Raw genomic sequence first — 20,719 nt, 5'->3', positions numbered from 1 at the left:
GCAGATGCTTATGTTAACATGCTTACTTGACCATTGAGAGAGATGACAAGGATGACTGTGACTGGTTGCCTGCTTCAACAGACAGTAGTCCACTAATCTAAATAGCCTCTTGCTTAAGAACCCACCACCTGCTAACTCAATAAGATCTTTTCTCCCACAAATTTTGTCTATTCCAGTGCTAGGGCAAGGGTTTGCATTGGGTTGTTTGTTTGTTTGTTCTAAAGTTCTTAAGCAGTTGGACCTCAGGTGGCTGCTGGTTGATTTCTCAGCTTTGTCCCCATCCGCATGAAAAAGCAGCATCTGTCAACCATCCCACAGATGTGGTCCAGAGAAGCAGCATCTCATTTCATGCACACATGTATGGGGGCACCATGTACTTTCTCAGAGGCTTGGCAAACCCAAATCATCCATGTGCGAGGATCATTAGTAGGTTGTGAGATGAAAAGCAACAGGGTCTGGTTATTTAAAGCTCAGTTGAAGTTAATTTTAGGTACCAAATAGCACCAAGGAGGCCTTAGTGAAGAAAAAGACATTTGATCAAGCAAGACAATACATAGCCTGGGATAATGACAATTTTTTTAATTGTTGTCATTCAGCCAGACTAAATTTGGCCACAACCCTCCCTATTTTCAGCTCCCGTCAGATACTCGATCAGAGTAACTTTGCAATCACTTCATGACAGTGACATTCTGCCAAGGTATCATGACTTCTCCAGCAAAGCATGATGACTAGTGAAAAGCTGACCCATCAACCTCTTGAGCTTGTTTAACATTATATTGCTCAACACACCAACACAGCAACTGGCCCAGCCCAGAGCACTATGTAACCATCCTGAATCAGACCGTACATGGTGAGCTGTTTCACTGGGAGAGCAGAAGATGTCGGGGGGAGTGCAGAAATCTGGGGGTTTTGGCCTTGCTGTAGACAGGTCACTCCGTGGTCATGCAAAATTTGCATAGAGGCATTTCTCCAGCTTATGGTAACACTGCAAGGACAACTGCATTTGAACTTCTGAGACACTACGCTGGCTGTGATCAGAGGGCCAGGTCAAGGACCTAAGATGGACATATCTGAGTTCACTTGGCAAGGGTCAATTGTTGCCAAGGTTGGGCTTGTTAAGGACCTGTTTCCTGGGCTGTTGACTCTGCTTTCTGCAGGCAGAATTACCGCAGAGAGAAAAGTAGAACATTTTCTCCTATGAAGGTTGTGAGCATCCCTTCCCCTGAAAACCTGGTGGCTTTCAAAGGAGGAAAGACTGCAATGGAACCAAATAGATGAGTATCTCAACCACTCAACTAGTTAATGGGGATTATTTCACTACCCTATTAGGCTATATAGTCTTTCAGGGCTTACATTAGCCACAGGGACAGGCTGGTTCCAGGACCAGTGGTCAGGAGTGGTGCTGAAGGAGGCACAGAGGCTCCTGCAACGGCTGAACTTAGACCTTTTTCAACAGATGCAAAGAAAGAGGAGGACGCTTCAAGTATAATTTAAAATACATTTATTGTTTCATTTGTTCTGGCTTTTTTTGTTATACAAAGATGTTAAATAACTTAAATACATTCTCAACAGTCACTCAGAATCAGATTTATACCTACAAGCTGTACATATGAGGTAGAGAAAAATAACTTAGGCTCCCATAAGACATTGGAAAAAAAAAAAAAGAAAAATACTAATCCTTCATGTTAGTATTCCCACCTCCCTTTAAAAGGAAATGCCATGCCAAGTGTGCAAAACAAATCCTAGACTTTACATTCAGGCCTCAATGGGCATTGTTAGAGACTGGGGTGGATTGGAACAAGGGAAAATTCCTGTGGGAGTTTGGTGATCGCTGTTTCAGATGGGTCCATGTCCAAGGGGAGCTGGCAGGGTTATCCACACAAAACATTGCTTAGCCCTGAACTCATCCCCACCATTATTAACCTAGGTGCATATGTCTTTATCCCCTTCTGTTGTCAGCAGGGAGAAACTGGCACCTCCACATGGACCAAAACACATCCTAGAGGTGCCTACACTAGTTGCAGACAGAGCCTGGGCAAGCACACCTGCACCATGGGCTCCTTATCTAAAGTGGATGATTCCAGGCCCATTGCAAATGCCCCATTATGCCAAGCATGTCAGCACCTCTCCCAACTCTCCTGAGCAACCCCATGAGTGAAAGCGGAATCTCCTGTCCTTTTGGGTCACCTGGCCAAATGCCACTGAGAAGGGTTTTGCGCATTTCTGAAAACCTTCAGCAACAATTGAGAAAAATGCGTTGTTCAGATGTGTCCCCGGATAGCCTGCTTAATTTTCATTTGTCTGAATCATTTATGGTCTTAAATGACACCCTACTCGCTCCTTGCCTCTGAAGAAACATAGTTATGGAAAGCCTACTGTGATGCCAGAGCTAAGCTGTGCTTGCAATATCCATTCTCTTGTCCTTCCAATATCCATTTTCTTTTCCTTCCCACTCACAAATACTTGAGATTCCCCTTTTTTTGTTCAGAAATATTCTGTTTCCTGGAACCTGCAAATAACTTGGTCAAATCCAATGTTCATCAGTGAAAAATACATTTAAAAGCTATTCAGTGGTAATATCCATGGCCCTAAGCTTAACTGCTTTAGCAAGGACCAGATTTCTACTGGCCTGATCCTGCGCCATACTGAGCCTCCTTCAAGTTACAAGGGTAGTAATGGTTATAAAAGGCACTATTCCTCTTGCGGGAAAATGTTGCTATCCAAAAGTCATCACCTACTTAGCATCCTGAAAACCAAAAACCAGGACGAGCAGACCATGGAAGCCAGACTCAACCCAACAGATGTGCACAGAGCTGAATAAACTAGGAACGAAGAGCTTTGCTGCACCTGTTTTATCGAGTACAGAACAGACCTAATTTTACTGCAACATCAACTGAGGAATTTTTCACAGGCACTATAATCCACCAGAAAATTACCTTAAGCAGCATCTACTCCATGAAAGTACCCTTGAGAAATCTGTCCCTTCATCTGGGTTCTCATCCAACCCTACTACAGCCAAACCAACCTAATTTCTCCTCAAGTGTTGGCTAAAATAGGGCAGCTGAAAAACGATTAACAAAGAAATTCAAAACCTGGTCTGAAGGAAGGCAGATGTGTACGAGCTGGCCAGCCATAAAAAATCCTCAGAAATTATTTCGTCCCTGCTCAGGTCTCCAAATCAGCGATCCCAAGAGCTCTTTTGAAAACAGATGGTCCATAACTCATCCCCTGCTTCCAAAGGTGAATGACAGGCTTCCTGAACAGCAACAGACCAAGTTCCCAGCTCCCCAGTTTTACACTGCCTCATTCAAATAGATAAAAAATTGCTTGTGTTGTATCAAGCCTGGAATTTGGTCCTCTTCGTTTAACCTTCCCATGTGCTCAGACTGTTTTTTTTCACCAACAACCTTTTTAAGAATCATTCTTCCCAGGCCAACTGAGATTAACGGCAAATATTTAGTTATTGTAAATAGGGTTTGGGTTTCCCCCATCCAGATCCAACTCAAGACCAGGATGCACAACTGAAAAAGGGTAATTTTAAAGTTTCGGGGTAGGTTTTTGTATTTTAATTACAAGGTACTCAATCTTCATAATTCATTTTTAGTGTCAAGAATTAAAACAAAAAAACAACAACAAAGCCCCTTTGATTAAGCGCGGCTTTTTCTACCAACTGGAGTCTTTTGAGAGCTGGAAGAAGATGAGAATATAATGTTTAGGACTTGTTTTGCATGTCTCCACATCCGGCATATATGAGTCAGTCACACAGAATAGAAGCTTGTTAAAAAACAGATGACGGGTGCAACAATTATTTGTGTGGGTTTTTATTTCTTTTAATAGAAAATTCTAATATAAAACAGCAAACATTTTCAGTTTGCCTTGTTTACAAAAATATTATATATTTTTTTTATATTTCTGACATAACTAAATGCACTATTCAATAAAAATATTCTTCCATCAGCTAACTTCTCTTTTAAAAAAAAATTAATAAAAAAGTTATATAAATAATGGTTGCACCCCCCCACCCCAAAACTGATCTTGCAAGTCTTGCTGGATCAGCTTAGGAGAACCAATATTTGACACTTTTGGGGGGACAGGGGCTGAAAGGGGATCAGAAACCAGAGACGTCCCCTACACCCATCAATCCTTCTCCAGTTACATCTGCTGAAAAAAAATGCCTCTCTGTGGGTAAGAAAAAGGGAAAAAGTTTCTTTGCACTTGTTTTTTTTTTTTTATAACATGAAATGACACCATGAAAGACTCACAGACTCAAATCCACTCTTGTAGTAGTTTTACGAAAATTAGCAATTTCATTGAATTGCTCTGGAGATCCAATGGTGTGGTGGTAGAATTAGCCTCTCTGGAAAAACCCAATTTCATACAGCTGGAACAAAAAGGGTTTTACAGGACACTACCCAATGTTTTACAGAGGACTTCAGGGTCTCTTATCTAGGGTTTTCTGAACTCATGGATGACTAGCAGAAGCTTCTGCTCCATGGGTTAATTGAATTCCAACACACATCTATCACCAGGAGAAAACCCAGGTCAAGGACTTGAAGAGCTTTTGAGAGGGTTGGACATCATTTCTACCAGCTGCTACTTGTTTCATTCTACTTAAGCTCCACTGGATTTTTCCAAAACGAGGCTTTTCCCCCCATTCTTTCTTCAAAGATAAGGCAAATATCGGAAAATGCTGGAACTAAACACCCCCCAACACCCAAAACACACGCAATGTGGTGGGGGAAGAAGAAAAATAACCCACATATGTTTTACCACTCTAGGTCAAAAGGCCAAGAAGACAAGTTCTCCTGATTTCAGAGTGTTAGTATATTTTATACACTGCCTATACATTTAACACATGTGCCTCGCTACTATTTAGTTATTTATATTTTTTTTTTAACCACAGGAGAATAAACCTTGCTATTTACAATATATAACAGGCAAGTAATATATCCACATTAACATAAATACAATTTGTTTTTTGTGGTTTTTTGGTGATTTTTTTTTTAAATACTTACAGAAAGCATCCAGGCTTCAGTGCGTGAGTTATAATACACAGAAGAGCTCTTTCACTCAGTAGTTCATTCACTCTTTGCCTCTTTCCTCTAGTCAGGCTTTGACAGTCTGCTTTATTGCTCACCCATCTCTCTCTCTCCCCTTCACTGCCAAATGCACCAGGCTACCTTATTCCATCCGACCCAGGCATTTTCTCTGCAACGATACCGATGCCAACACTGCCCTCTCTTCTGCATCTCGGGACTCATTCTCCTCTCACACCAGTGCAATGTGGATTTACTCCAGCGAGGTCAACGGAGACAGAGACACCAGTGAAAAGAAGGAAAATGAGGCCCATGGTTTAAATATAACAATAATAATAATAATAATAATTAATAATAATAATAATAATGCACATAAATTGTGGCCCATTCTTTAATCAAGAACAAATATTTTTTAAAAAAGAATGGAGCCAGAAATAGTAATTCAGACCCAAAAATCCTCATGTTTTGAGCAGGTTTGGATCCAGCCTTACTTTGGAGGGGAAGAGCTATTCTAGCACACACACAAAAACGTAACAGTGAGTTTGCACATACGTGTGAGAGAGAGAGAGAGAGAGCGGGAGAAAAAGAATTTAACATAATACCACATTGAAACCATAAGAAGGTCCTTCTGAAGGGCTTTACAATAAATAAATGTTCATTCAATATTTATATATATATATTTATGTGTCAGCGTGTGTGTGTATATATATACACACATGCACACACTGAATAATATGTTTCTAGTCAGTTTATTTTTTAAACCATTAGATAAACTGCTCATGGGTGACTTTCAAAGTGGTGCATCTCCCAGAAGCTGCAAGACCTTCCTGCAAACTTTCTGCGTCGAATGCACCACCGCACATTTGCCACGGTGGAAGGGACAAATGCTGTGTGTGAGTTCCTCCTTCCCCAGCACTACCCCAACCTCCAGAACTGTACAGCAAATAAGCAAACCTCAAAAAAAGAGACGGTGCGCTTCACTTTGCAGGACCATAGAGCTATTAACAGTAACATCCTGTCCCTCCCCATGCCCCCACCTCAAGATTTGATGTCAATGAGCCAGGCTGAACTGCAGGTATTTTTTAGCAAGGAAAAAAAAAATATAACTTTTCTCCTCCCAGTAGATGCACATGAACAGATTAAATATTAGTGGCTACTATTTGGGGAAAAAAATTTAAAAGGAAAGAAAAGAAAAAATAATGGTCCATCTCGGAAAACTGCTCTCTTTTTGTTTGTCTAACACCTATTACTGCTTGAAAAAATCCAACCAGCTTTCCTCTTTTGAGAACCAGATCAATGGCTTATATAAAATAGGTGGAAATTGCTACTACTGGACAATCAAAACTTGCTAACAAAAATAAAACAAAATGCCCTCCGCTCTCCATTGTTTCCTTAGAAAGCTTCATTGAGGCATTCACTAACTGCTTCCGATCCACTTTTACGTGAAGGATGTTGCCACATCAAGTCCTGGATTTTAAGTATCCTCTTCAGAGGAAAAAAAAAATGCTGAAAGTTGTCATCTATTTCACAGCGTCAGAGCGATTTCCCTCTGCAGTCAATTTCTGGCTGCTCTGGCCACTTGATAGTTTGTCTCTGCGTCAATTGGTTGTTCCAAATCCAATAGTTTATTACCATTTAGCAGTTGTATTTTTAAAATACAGTTCTCAATCTAGTGGTTAAAAAAAAAATAAAATCTTAAGGTCATAGGGTTTACATACAGCTTGCGTCATGTACCACCGCCATGGTTAGAGTAAATGGAATGATGACCTAGTAAAAGAAAAGTCAGCTCCTCCAGAGGTCTATCCAGTCCAAAACGGCTGCTATACAATGCCAGACAGCACTGCATTCCAAGATGCACTCGAATTTCTCTTGTCCTACTCAGAAACGCATGTCCAAATTCAGCTGGTATAAGACTAAAAAGTTCCAGTTTAGATTTCTGAAGCAGTTACCACAGGGTGAATTCAATCATGAAGAGGTGGGAAGAGGAGAGAAAAATAAATCATGAACAAAGTGAAAATAAAACAAAAGAATCTAGTGGTTTTTAAAAATAAAAATTAAAATTAAGACAGCGATAGTGCTAAAAAAACTGCATTTGGAGAAACTGTTTGAAATGGTTTTAAAAAAAGAACACACGATTGGACTGAAGGGGACAGGCACGTCTGGTTTTCTACTGTCTTCCCAACCTCTTTCTTGGATATATTTCTGTCTGCAACATGGTGGACCCAACATTTTTTGAGCTGTACTTGGTGATCAAAGCATGCGGATACGGAACTCTCGTTAAAAAGCTTACCCTCCCAGTGAGTCTCTTTGTCAGAGCCTTGTTTGCTCGATGTGCAGAAACTCCACTAGAGGAACCATCAGGGCTGCTCCTGCTTACCCTACACACTTCTCTCCAGTTTTAAAAGGGGAAAAAATTTAACCACTTCCCGTACCATTGCATTCAAAGCAGAAAGATCTTTCTTTTGTATCTGCTTAGCTCTCTAAGCAGTTGGGTAAGCTTCAGGAATAAAATAGTATAGATTATTTATGCCAAAGAGAATATATTAGCCCAGGAGTTCATGGAGGATTGGTAAAATGATCAAGATGTTCCAAGGATAAATGATCTGTCAAACTGTGTAGACGACTAAGGTGAAGGTCAACTGGTGTCTTACCCCAGCGTGACAGGCACTTATTTCCACATGGTTGGACCTCATTAAAATTCAGTCTACAGGAAAACAAAACAAAACAAAAACAAAACAGCAACACAGTTGGGTCACCTGTACCCTACAAAGTGCTTATGTCTCAACATAGCTTTCAGATCCCAGAAGGTCAATCAAACCCTGTTTGTCTCCATATGTAGTTCTCATAGATCGCCATTGCCCGTCACCAAGGGTTGCCATCAAGCAGAAGACGTGTCAGTCTTTGCAGGTGTAAACCTCCTCTCTCTGGGTGCATTGCTTGCATTCCACGTAGCAGCACCAACGGACCTGGCATTGGCACGGACGGGTGACCACCCGGCTCTGCGTATTGTGCCCTCGCCCGCAGCAGATGCTGTCACAGTTCTTGTCTTTGTAACATTTCCTTCCTGAAGTCCCAGGCGAGTATCTACTCATCATACAGAAGCTTGGGGAATCGTCAATGTAGACAAGATCCGTAGTCCTTGGGATTTGATCACTGTGACCAGGGATGGACTTCTTGGGTGGGGAGATGTCTCCTTCCCCTGTGGCCTCGTTGGTAGTGCTGCCCACTTTGAGCGATGTCTCATACTTCTGCTTCAGCTGCTTCCCTATTTCATGGAATGGAGAGAGCTGCCTCCAGCATGTTCGGACAGTACAGGATCCAGATACGCCGTGGCATTTACAGGTTGTCTCCACTCCAGCTTTGATGACCTGCAGACACACACGGCCCCAAAAGAAAATCAGTTATGGGGGAAGAAATCAAGACGTAGGGAGGAGGGGGGGAAATTGGTAGAAGACATTCCTGGAACACAAAGTTGATGACAACACGGAAACTATCTATTGGAAGAGGACAGAAAACATACGCTACAGGAAATACTTGTTTTAGAAGGCTCCCTGTTACTAGGAATATGACATTTGCCTGCCAAAACAGTACTTTATTGGCTAGTTAATGATACTGGCAAAGTGTACAAAGGCTGTCCAATGCCGGCACTCATCTATGTAGAGAAAGGTCTGAAGCTGTGATGCAACTAAGAGATTAATACATATTTTAACCTATATATCTATTTTAATAAGAACAAGGGGATAAGATGTAACAAATGTGGAAGGAGTTGGTTTAGTGAAGAGGGAGAGCACTGCTGTAACACACAGAAACACACAGGTGGGGTGGCACATGCTCCAGAACATGAGCTTGGACAGTAGGAACCTCTTCCACACCACCTTAAACCCATGCAGCTCTCAATTAGCAACACAGACTCAGTAGAAACATGGTTAAGCTGTGCTTATAATTATAGCTGTGCTGAAAATAATGCTGAAATTATATATAAGCCCTTGAGAACAACAGCTTGAATTGCCATCACCAAAACCAGCGGCTCCAGAGAGCTTCTGCCTCTCCAACCCATCTTCAGGATGCTATTCTATGGTGTGGTAGCATGTTCAAAAGGACCTGTCAATTTTTTTCTGATAACAATGAAGCCACCTGCATGTGCTTTTACAATCAAAGCATGACATTGCATGTTGACCAAACGTGTTTAACGAAGGACATTTTCATGTAGGGTAAAACCCAAGCCTGCCACAGTCGCCTTTGGGCCCTCCCTTTCTCTGAAAAATTAAGATGTGAAGAAATGGAAAACAGACGCACGTGTGAAGAGTTCAGTAATTCCAGGTGCTTTAATGCAGCCCCCAGGATTTACTCTGCCTGTGGCACCAGTTGTTGTCAGCTTGGAAGGCTGGCTTCCCACACACAAGGTTTCAAGTGGAAAAAAGTGAAATCTGGGTTGATGCTGCAGTAATAAGAGTCCGTCCCAGTGGGTTCAGTCCTCAGCCCATCAGGTAGCAACCCCTGGGGACTATGACAGGGCTGGTGGCTGCAGGGAGGACTAGGGGAGCAGCCTTCAGTTTTCAACCAGAGAGAAGGTGTGGAGCAGTCACTCTGCAGGGAGATAAGGGGACTTTAATTTTTTAGTTCTGGCCATGAGAACAGACCACCTGCACTAAAGGCTGACCCATCTGTCCCATCATGAGCAAACAGGAGCTGCTCCATGTCAGGATGAGGAATCTCAACTGCTGCCTTGATGCTTCAGCAGCACCTTGGGGTGAGAGAGTCCTGAGATTTGACCAGGCAAGACAGTGAGCAAGGACACAAGTATTTAGAAAGAGTGTGCTACAGGGGTGGGAAAGCCACTTAGCTAAACACTGTGTAGGGCCCCTGGTGAAGGGATAAAGGGAAATGTCATCACACACAGGCATTCAGGGACTGCTGCGCCCAAATGTTGTCTACACAAACCACCATCCAGGGAATAACAGGCTACAAGGTTCACGTCCCAGGTTGGTATAACTTCTATAATGTATAGAAACTTCTATAAGGTGTTTTCGACTAGGATGGAAATTTATATTTTATTCTCTCCCCCAAAAAACCCCAAACAAAACAGAGCACTTGTGACGAAGATCTTCAAACTCAATGTGGAAAAGAAAGGGGAGGCATTTAAGTCCTTGGAAACTGAAGTGGATTCTGTCCCCTCCACATTGGGACTCTCATATCAAACTTTATGCCTGCTTATTCCTCTGGACTACAACTATCAAGGGCAAGGCTTGGTTTCAAATTCTTTTGTAATTACTTAATTATTTTTTTTATTTTAAAATTCAAACACTTGCAGTGGGTGTTGTAATGAGAAATAAGACTCGTCTTGCCGATCCCTAGCGGAGAGAAATAACTTGTTCAAGATATCAGAAAGGAAATGTGTGTTTGATTTATTCCTAAAGCAAAAGAAAGTCAGTCTCCATGTAGCAAGATGTCCAGAACCTGCTTGGGGATAGCTTGCATGGGAATAACTCTCTTCAGACCACTACAAAGTGGAAATGCAGAGGGAGAGCAGAGCCAGTGGAACCACAGTGTTCACATACGAGATGTACAGAATGGAAAGACAAGGTTATTTTCAACAGAAAAAGCAGCATGGGAAGAAGCAGTATCAGGAAGCAAAGAGAAGAAAGCAGACAGTCAACGGTTATTCACCCTGGAGAGACACAAAGATGGTAAGAGCCCTCTGGGTGCTATAAAGGAACCCATACCCATAAATTGACTGATGCTAAACAAAAGATTCCATCCTTTTTGAATCAGACTGCAATAAAGATGCTCCATGGCACAAAAGCATGCCCATCTCCTTATAAATGACACCTGAATGTTCTCCCCTACCTTCTCCCAGAGATGGGTTTACACCTGGGACAACTCCATGGACGACATGAAAGCAGACACATTATTTGGACAGTCACAGATAACCTACATTTTTTTCCCACAGATTATAAACAGATACTTATAGCTCTAGTTCTCCCTCCCCACGCCTTCCCCAAAAATAGGTTACATTTTGACTTTAAACGAGTAAGGTACAATCACCCCTTAAAATAGCAAGTTAGAACAGAGCCTGTTTTATAGAGCGGCCTCCTGTCAAGGTACTACTGAAAGTGCCCTTCCTTTGGGCATCTACGGTATCCGAAAAAGAAAAAAAAAAAAAATCTCCCCCCTCTGCCCACTATAGCATCTGCCTACATTACGGCCTCATGACAGCAGAGGACTGGCTCCAGTCCATTTCCTGACCATCCGGTTCTTAATTATTTGGCTGCATGAGTCCTGCTGAGCACCATCTGCAAATGTGCAATAGGTCATGGACTCAGAATTGGGGTCTGGCCCAATCCTGATATTACAGAGACATTTTTAGAAAGGCACTATGCATAATACAGCCTTCAGCAAAGCCTGGCCAATGGTCACACTTCATTCCTGTGACAGCCAAGACCTTTTCAAATGCAATCCAATAATACACAGTAGCATTCAAACAAGTGACGGGTTACAGAGAGAGATGTGTTACTGCTTATAGTACTCAGCTGGGCCGGCTTGGTTAGGGGCTGTCACGCTTTGCGTGCCAAAGTGTCTAGCCAACTCTGCAAGAAATCCCACAATGTTAGACAAGAGCGTACAGAACACATTTCAACACCAAGGGAAAAAAAAAAAAACAAAACCAAAAAAACCTCTCACCCATACTGTCCCTCACGCAAAGTCACATTTCACTGGTTGTCCAGAAGTGCGAGCTGAGTTCATGTGAAACAAAGCTCCTATACCTGATTTCACGCCCAGACCATCAGCAAACTGGGCAAAATTGCTGAGATACTTGCAGAAGGGCTGCACACTGCAGTCATTCATCAGTCCAAGCTTTTCTCAACACTTCCACCTCCCCCAACCCATTCACATCTGCTGCACCTGGAAAAGAAGACGACCACCATTGTACAGGAGATGTGAAAGCAAGAAACCAGCAGGAATTGGCTTGGCTGGTAGATATGCTCCTGTGCACAGCCTTGTCCAGGTTTAGAGACGGTTGAACAAGAAATGGTCATGAAATGCAGAAAAGGAACCTGGACATGGGGCCACTCTCATCAGGAGCTGCCTCTCCAGAGCTCGGTGTTGACATTGCAGGTGCAGTATATCCAAGGCATCCACATGGGGCTGGCAGATGTGGCACAACATGTGTTGGGAATCCAGACCCTGATGGATTGGCAGCTAGCAGATGGCAGCAGACCTTCAGTCAAGAATAGGCATGTAGGTTTAGGCATCTGAATCACACCATCCAGCCAGGGCTGACCTCACCAAGGCAGACTTTTGAGTTTAAACACTTACATTTGAGAAACACCTCTAAACTCCCATCAGACTCAGTGGAGCCAAAGCAGGGAGGGGATGCTGCAGTGAAGTAGACACCTGCACACGTTCAGCTGAGCAGCTCTCCAAGGCTCCACCAACTGTGCTGACCACATCTTCACTCACTAACAGGAGCCTAGGGACCAGCTCACACAGAGGCACCTCAGTTTAGATACCTTAACCCGTGAGCAGAATCCCACCCTCTGGTCAGAAGTCAGATGTCTAAATATCAGCCTCTAGCATTGCATTATTTGAGGTACTGTAAAACATTGCATTTCATCGCCAGCGCCCCCTCCAGGAGCAGAAATGTCTCTCAAAGGGTACTAATGAGTATATTTAGGTAGACGAATCCTGCTCTCCTTGTCTGTGCTTAAACAGTGATGCACAAAGTCCCTAACGAGCCACAATCTGGTTTGTTTCCTGACCCACTTCTAGCTCCTCGTTAAGCAGTGGCTAGGACAGCTTAGACACCATGCGCTGGTGGACCAATGCATAAAAGGTTTCCATTGTCCCCGTTCTCATGAATGCACCAGTTCATGAAATCCAGCATGTGGATTTTCATATGGCCACTGTGCAAGTGTGGTGCATCCCAGACGCCCCATAAACTTTCTTCTTGAAGGGCCGGGAAGTGCTCAAGAATGTTACGAGGCAGCTATAGTGAAAATCCTAGAAAAGTTTCTTCCTCAGCCAGCCTCCCCTGCTGCTGTCAGTCACAATGCAGCTACTCAAGGCGATGCGTGATGGAGAACTGCTGCCTACGGGTCCCTAACCACCCACGAGCTAAAATGAATCTTGGCAAAGCCCTTCTGTTTCCCGTCTCGTTCATCAGCTTCCACAAAGACCTTCTTCCTCTTGTTGCAGGCTCCTGTCAGAGACACTTAAATCCATCTCATTCCTCCAGGAAGCAGGGCAAGACTTATCCAAGTCAGCAGGTTTCTGTGAGCAGTGTTGGAGAAACCTTTCCTGGCTGGGCCCTGGCACAAATGGGTAAATGTCTATATGATGCTTTCAAACTTGGAGGGACTTCCAGGATAGAATAACTTAGCTTTTTTTGCCAAAAATGTCTAGGGTACATGAGGCAGAAGATGACTTTAATGCAACCTTATAATTTCAAGAGCCATAGGTAGCTCCTGTTTTCTTTTCAAGGTACATCACACAGTTCAGAGCCTGATCTGCCTCCATCCTACATAGTCTTGAACCTCTCTTGAACGCAAATGGCATCATCACCTATTTAATAATCATATTTCATCTACACCACAGTAAGTCTCCACGTGCATGTTCCTATCTTGTCACAGATGTGAAGGAAAATATATTAGCTTAAATCCAAAGTACAAAACATTTCATGCTCCCTATGGCCTAAAACACCATGGCTACCACACATCAGCAGAGTTCTAGTAACTCATGAGTAGCAACACAAGTACGCATTTGAATCCTTATTGCATTATATGCTGTAGGGAACTTCTACCATGAAAGCAAAGTTGAAGACAACCAATGGCTCAGGGACAGCATCATTCAGCAAAACTACATCCTCCCACCCTCCTCTGAACAGCCACCTGGTCATGTGGTCACAAATAGGACAGCAGTTTGGGAAAAAAAATAAAGCTCTTTGAGCAAATTAGTTTGTTTAATTTAGGAACACAAATTCCCATTGGTCTTGCCATGAGAATGCCAAATACTGACAAAGGCGCAGTGAGGAAAACAATTATGATAGAGCAAGACTGAACTGTCTTTATTGGTGCTTGCTGCTAAGAGGAAATTAGATAGCACTGCAGGACCGCCTGCCCAAATGGCTTTACAAGAGCCGTAGGGAAAAGGGATCACAGCAGAGCATTGCTATGCAACATGTAATCCTTACTCACAACAATGGTTTGCTACGAAGCTCAGACTAAGTGCCCCCGTAATGATCAGTCTCAGACATGCTGCAACACACAATTTCTCAGTGTTTTAGCCGAAACGCTGAGGACAGATTCCCATTCATTCCCAGCTGGGTCACGGGGCTCTGGCGGTGGTTTTCAGACAACTCTTGTCTGGGCAGCAGCAGTCCGAAGCGGACATGCAGCCGTGGGAATTCCTCGGTTATAGCTTCGCCGTCGTCATGGCTGGTCTGCGGCTCCAAGGCTTCAAACCATTCGCTATGGTTTGGGGGAGAGGAGGGAGCAGATGAACCTCCTTTGAGTCAGCTCATCCAGGGAAAAGCCTGTCCTCGCCTAGTCTTACTTCAGAAAGGGCTCTGGGATGCTTCTTTACAAATCAAATCTCTTCTATTCTCTATATTCATATCCTTCTTCAATTTAAATAAGCTTAGTTATTCTCTCAGCTTCAGTATTAATGTTTGTTTGGACAGCAGCCATGGTCCACGTTTCTTCATAGGGCTCAAACGACTAGGAGAACACTGGCCATTGTCATTGGTTGAATTATAAAGGCTTCACAGATTGTTAGGAGTTTTCTTTTCTTTTTCCTTCTTTTCTTAGTTGTATCTCATTAAAAACAAAAAAGAAAAAACAAAAAAAAAACCAAACAACCCAAACCCTTCTTTTGACCCTGTTCTCAAACTGTTTTTTCAGAAGTTTTCCCTTTCCACTACCCCTACCTTCCTTTAAAATTATGAACAGTCATATTTTAGTGAAATATGCATTAAGATACAAGTATTTAAACATAGAATAACACAACCCTACATTAAATTGAGAAATTGAGAACTTTAAAAGTATTTTTTCCCCTTCAGTATTGCTAGTGTGCTTCACACGCTAAGAGAGCTCCACATAAACAACTAACTGCAATTACTTATAGGACACAGCAAGCAATTTTTTCCAGAGTGTTGATTTCCAGGCCTTAGAAAAACTTCAGCTTAGCCAATCTCAGCCTGAAAGAAGGAGGGGAAAAAATCCAGAGAGCATGCTTATGCATTCCTACCTGTCATAACCTGGAGCAATTAATACTAGTGGTGGCCCGGCAAACTGATCTGTGAATACAAAGTCAAGAACTAGTCTCAGAAAGGCTGCTATTTGCTCGGTTGATTTGTACCTCGGTAAAAGTGTGATGTTAGATTTCTCGCTGGAAACACACCCCCTAAAAAAACCTAAAGGATGCACTTTGTCTCTTTTTTTTTCCATGCACCAACTGTATTAGTGATCTCATGGATTTGTCTCCCCAAAAAGAACAATTCCTACATTTTTGGAAGGTGCAGAAAAACAGAGATTAGCATTTAAGCTTGCCTGTTTGACAGACTCTGGAGTTTGACTGGAGTCATGTTATCCAGTAGGAACCACATGAGACAGGATGGGCAGTGCTTGTAAACACTGTCTCTGCAACAGGAGACCAGGGTGCAAGTCTCTGCTTCGCTACGCCTGTGTGTGACCTTTAGTTAGTCACTTAATCTTTCTGGGTCTCAATTTTCCCTCTGTAAAATGGAGATACAGAAATGAAGAGGGTGGTATGCTCTGATAACATGTTATGTGATAGCTCGTGAAGTTCCTCAGACAGATGATAGCTGGGAAAACATCTACCTGATACGGAGAGTCCATCTCCAGTGCTGGAGGCACGCTCTCAGCCCTTCAGATAGATCCCTGCCAGCACTGCATAAGGGGAAAAGCCATTCCTTGCATGGACTTCCAAAACAAGCAAGTCAACAGCAAGGAAAAGTCCACACACCTCCCACTATCCTCTTTAGAGCATCCTATACACTTTCAGAGATGCAGTCGTAACGTCTCAGCATGGGTCTGGACTTGAACCCTACATCAACAAAGGTGACAAGGATCCTTCAGAAATGTGCATATAGTCTGTGCAGACCAAAACATGTGAGTTGATATTGTGCAAAAATAATTAAGGAAATCTCCTGAAGGGAACCAGTGTTTAAGGTGGTTATTGCCTAAATAGAGATCTTTCAGGGGAGGAATTTTCTTGTTCTCCATTTCTGCCCTCCCATAGTTTTGCACTAAACACTCTTGGCTCTCAAGGAGACTGTGGTTATACCTCTGACTTCAGGGTCCTGAAGGCAAAGGCTTGCTTGTGTCCCTCCTTCTGGAAGGATAAAGGGAAAAGCGAATGAGAATATGACAATCTTTTTTTTCCTTGGGTAACAGCAGCCCCCTTTAATAGTGCCCCTTGGATCTGTAAGACATGCTTGACCAGACATACCTCTGGAAGAGGTCAGCACTCCTGGGATTAAGAAACTTAGCAACGCTCCGAGAGAGGGAGTTGGAAAGTCATGTTTAATGATACTTTGCTGAGAAACTAGGCAAATTTAATTAAAACATCACTTACTCAAGCCCAGTGGAACTAATTGAGTGCTCTAATATTCCGACTTTTCATTAATGGGTTACAAAAGAGGGCTGCACTTGTGTGTACAAGGTGGGGGGAAAACGGGGGGAGGATATAGAGAAGAAGAGAGCTTTAGCAAGGCTGCTTGTGCTTCATTTAATATAACCAAGAAACTTCATTGCTGGCAACGGAGCTTTAATGCAGTTGACTTCTCTCACCACTGCCGCCCCCCATCCCCTTGACACATACACACATCTCCCCCCATCACACACCCTCTCCACCCAACACCCCTCTGAAAGAATAGCTGAATGAGCAAGAGTAGATTTCGCAAAGGCAAGGAAATTGCTTTTTTAATAAGTGGGCTATTCAGAGCTCCTACTTTTCAATAAAGAGAAGGCTGGAGAAGTCCTGGTCTAATTACCTCATCCTCACGTTAGACAAGCTCGCCCTTTCATTAGAGATTGAGGTCATATCATATAACTTTGTGAGCCATCATGGGCACAAAATATTCAGTGATTATTTCATTGGTGGCAGCAAAATTACAGTTGGCCCATCAAGGTTGTAAAAAAATGAAGTAAAATACTAATTAAAATGAGAATGTCTACCAAGAGACACTAAAACTAGGTGGGATAGGATAATGTCACCATGCAGAAATACGGAGATTGTTTGCTAGTGTGACACCATGGAGAAACTACTGTGTTGAGCAGAAGGGTATAGTGTTGGTTGCCAAATCAGTCAATTAAGTACAGGTCCTTTTTTTGCTGGGTCTCAAGGGGCTATTTAAACATTTTGCCCATGGTTGTGAGTAATTAGATGGGAAGGATTATATGTTGTTAAGAATCAGTGAGAGACCACCAAGTTTGTGCTATGTCTTTAATAGATATTCCTCCATCCCCTTAGCAAACACACACGTGCACATCCATACGTACGCTGTAAGTACACCAAGAGGCTGGCATTGCAGCAAGCTCCCATAGCAAAGTACTCAAAAAGAAAGTCTCCTTGTCCATTCTCAGCCCAAAGCAGGCTCTAGTGCAGCAGAGGTCTTGGTTCATGCACGTATGGCTTCACTAGCAGACATAACATCTGCAGTTTAGTTAGAGGGAAAAACACAGCAGGTGCCGAGCAGGAATTCAGGAGAGCTGGCTTCAGTCTCCCGGCTCCATCATCGGCTTGCTGCATAACCTGGGAAAAGGCATTCAGTTTGCACCTCAGCTCCCGCTCAAAATGGCCGTAATCATCTTTTTGAGACTCAGAGGGACATTTAACACATTAGAGGCCATAAAACCATCTTAGTTATATAATGAATGCTCCACTTCAAAATTATTCCATTTCAAAATGGTACAAATCAGAGCTATCTGAACTCTTACATTGCCTTCGATTCACATCAAATACATATGAGTTATTACCCAAATAATCAAACTAGGTTAGTTCAAAGTTGATTCAGACTGTCACAGCCACTAGGTTAGCATCTCTTTCTACTCAATGGGTGAAAAGTCTACAAGGCAGTAATTAGTTGATGAGCAGCTTTGGAGAAGGACGAGTAGAGAAAATGTGCTGAGTTTCATATTTAACACACTGTCTTCATCAAGGAAAATATGAATAAATTCAGTGAGGGAACCTAGTATTGAGCAACTCTCATCCCCCCACCAACACTGTACTGACACTGGGACCAGGAGAAAAGAAGCTAATTGAGCTTGATATTAATCTATACCCAAGCATAAGTCATGCCAGAGACAATCAACCAACCACACCAAGAAGGTCAATGCTCAGGCTTCAAATCACTTTAAAATCTTAAGCAAGCATAGCAAGTTCTGGCCTTGTAACTACAAAGCCAGTCTGGGTCCTCATCTCTGACTCGAACATCTCTGATCATCATCTTAATGACACCACAGTGCCCATCATTTAGGTCCACACATCCTGCCTATACAGAGGTATGTTCTCCTGATCTTGAGCTACCATCCTCCTAAAAGCTTCCCTCTCAATGTGCACTTTGCTTGTTCTCTGCCTGATTTCACAGTACTGATGTGAATCTGGTGGGCTGCTTGGCTTGCCTTTCAACCAGGCCAAGGTAAAATTATTCTAGGAGCATAAACAGAGAAATTCTTTCAACTGCTGCTGCAAATGGGCAAGGGAAAGCTGTCAGACAGCAATACAAACACGACAGACATGGCGTGGGTGGACAAAAATAGGAACACCAGATCACTGACCTGCAGCAAAGGTCTTTGACTTGGATTGCCATGAGGGCTCTCAGTGTCTGGACAACCGTCACAACTGTTACTCAGCTGTTTAGCTGCAGATATTACACTAGTGCTTAGAAACCACTGCCAATAACCAGAGCCTGACCATGCCAAAAAAAGTGGGGGCAGAGGATGCCCTGATATCTCTCCTTCCCCTGGGAACTAGTTCACAGTGGGATCAGGACAAGAAAGGGCAGGCAGAGAGGGGAAATTCAGTCCCTCCAGCTCATCCTTGGAGTTTGTTTAGCTCAAATTCACGTAGACAGTGTAGAGCAAACATGACAAATAAGGACACCTAACCCAAATCCAAGACTGAGTCTCAGCCATATGGGCATCCTGACTGCAGCTACTGGGGTGGAGAGCGCTGGGAGTTAGGTCAAGCCCTTTGGGCAAGATTTTAGCCCCACCACTTCTGGAGGGGATATATTCATGGAGTTACAAGAATACGTCAATGGCACCTAAAGCCACAGCCTTGTAGATTTTGATAAGACTGTATTATATGACTCTGGAAAGGGAGGAGAGCAGGGACAACTCACAACAATCTCCAGCAAGAAATCACAGACTCCAGGTACCACCTTCTCCATTTTTAGACCCATCTACTACACAGCCAACTCCAAAGAGATGAGATAGGCCCTCGGGGAACAACAGACCACAAGGATTAAAACAAGTTTCATCACCCTGCAAAGCCTGTTTCACATGCCAAAGAGCTGCAACAGGAGTTCAGAGGCACCGATCTTTTTAATCCAGAGGCAGAAAAGCTGTCAACCAAAGCCAGACACCAGCTAAATACAGGATATTTCTAATCCTGATCTCAGTGCTGTCTAGGAGTATCTGGTGGTGGGGAGAGGGGGAGACGTTTTGCTGGCCAGCACTCACTGGTGGCGTTCTCCGATGCCCCAACTCTGTCGCGAGGAATGACATTTTATGCATACGCACGGGAACAACTGAGCTGGGGTGGCGATTCCTAGAATGCACAACTGGCTGGGCTGCATTTGCCTGGGAAACTGGAGACCTAGGTCTCCCATCCCAGCCCCAACCCTCCATCCAATCACACGGACAATAACAAGGCTGGAAGGCTATTTATAGCCTTACAGTATGTCCCCCTTCGAGGTTGGCGCAATGAAACACTGATCCTAGGCACCTGTGCTGGCCAATCTGAGGGATTTTCATATTCGAGCAACTCTAGGCTAGGTACAGCCAAGCAGATTACAGGAGAAGGTGGAAAGCCCCTTCCTTTCCCCTGTCTTGCTGGGATAACCCAGCAATTACAGACACTTTGTCCTTTACATCGGTCCTGTGGGGAGGGCCCCAGGCAGGAGGGTAAAGCCTCATGGGAGGTACATGGGGTAAAGAGATGAAAGCCTTCCAGCTGAGAGGATAAGGATGGGAAAAGAGAAAAGAAGAAAAAAAAAAAAAAAAGCAGGGACTACACACCCGAGTACCATCAGCTGCAAACCCAGTATTTTTAGGCAGAGTGGAAGTCTGCCAGAAAAGAAGGCTGAAGGGACTTTTAGGACTGAGGTCAGTCAGAGAGGATATCTCCACCCTGGTTCCCTGCCAGGTGTTTGACCGGCCAGTTTTAAAGAAACCTGGCTATGAAGATACTACACTGTCCATGCTCTCCTGAACTACTGCAAGAAAAGCATCCCTCAAGCCTATGTTGTGGCAGCATAAATCCCTTCCGACTTGTCCTACACCTCATGTAAGCCTGGAGAACCTGCCTCTCCATCCCTTTGCATTGTAAGACCCTCTCCTCCCTGTGGAAAGTCAGAGATCTTTCCTCCCACCCCATGTTTTCTAGACCTGGACATTCCTGTTTCTTCCCCTCTGGTTTCCCTCCAATGGTTTTGGCAC

The 20,719-nt window shown here is 43.4% G+C and overlaps 1 protein-coding gene across 1 annotated transcript in view; it reads right to left on the bottom strand.

Annotated features, from left to right (window-relative positions):
- Window positions 1-1,499: 1,499 nt before the first annotated feature.
- WNT9A (Wnt family member 9A) overlaps window positions 1,500-20,719 on the bottom strand; it is a 62,253-nt gene continuing 43,033 nt past the window's right edge. Inside the window, exon 4 of the mRNA XM_054193017.1 lies at window positions 1,500-8,404. Coding sequence (XP_054048992.1) covers window positions 7,931-8,404 — 474 coding nt within the window. The 3' untranslated portion in view covers window positions 1,500-7,930. The remainder of the gene's footprint in view (window positions 8,405-20,719) is intronic.

Source organism: Rissa tridactyla, chromosome 2, assembly GCF_028500815.1.
Source record: "Rissa tridactyla isolate bRisTri1 chromosome 2, bRisTri1.patW.cur.20221130, whole genome shotgun sequence".
In the NCBI taxonomy this organism is placed as follows: domain Eukaryota; kingdom Metazoa; phylum Chordata; class Aves; order Charadriiformes; family Laridae; genus Rissa; species Rissa tridactyla.
This window is presented reverse-complemented; position numbering and strand designations above follow the sequence as displayed.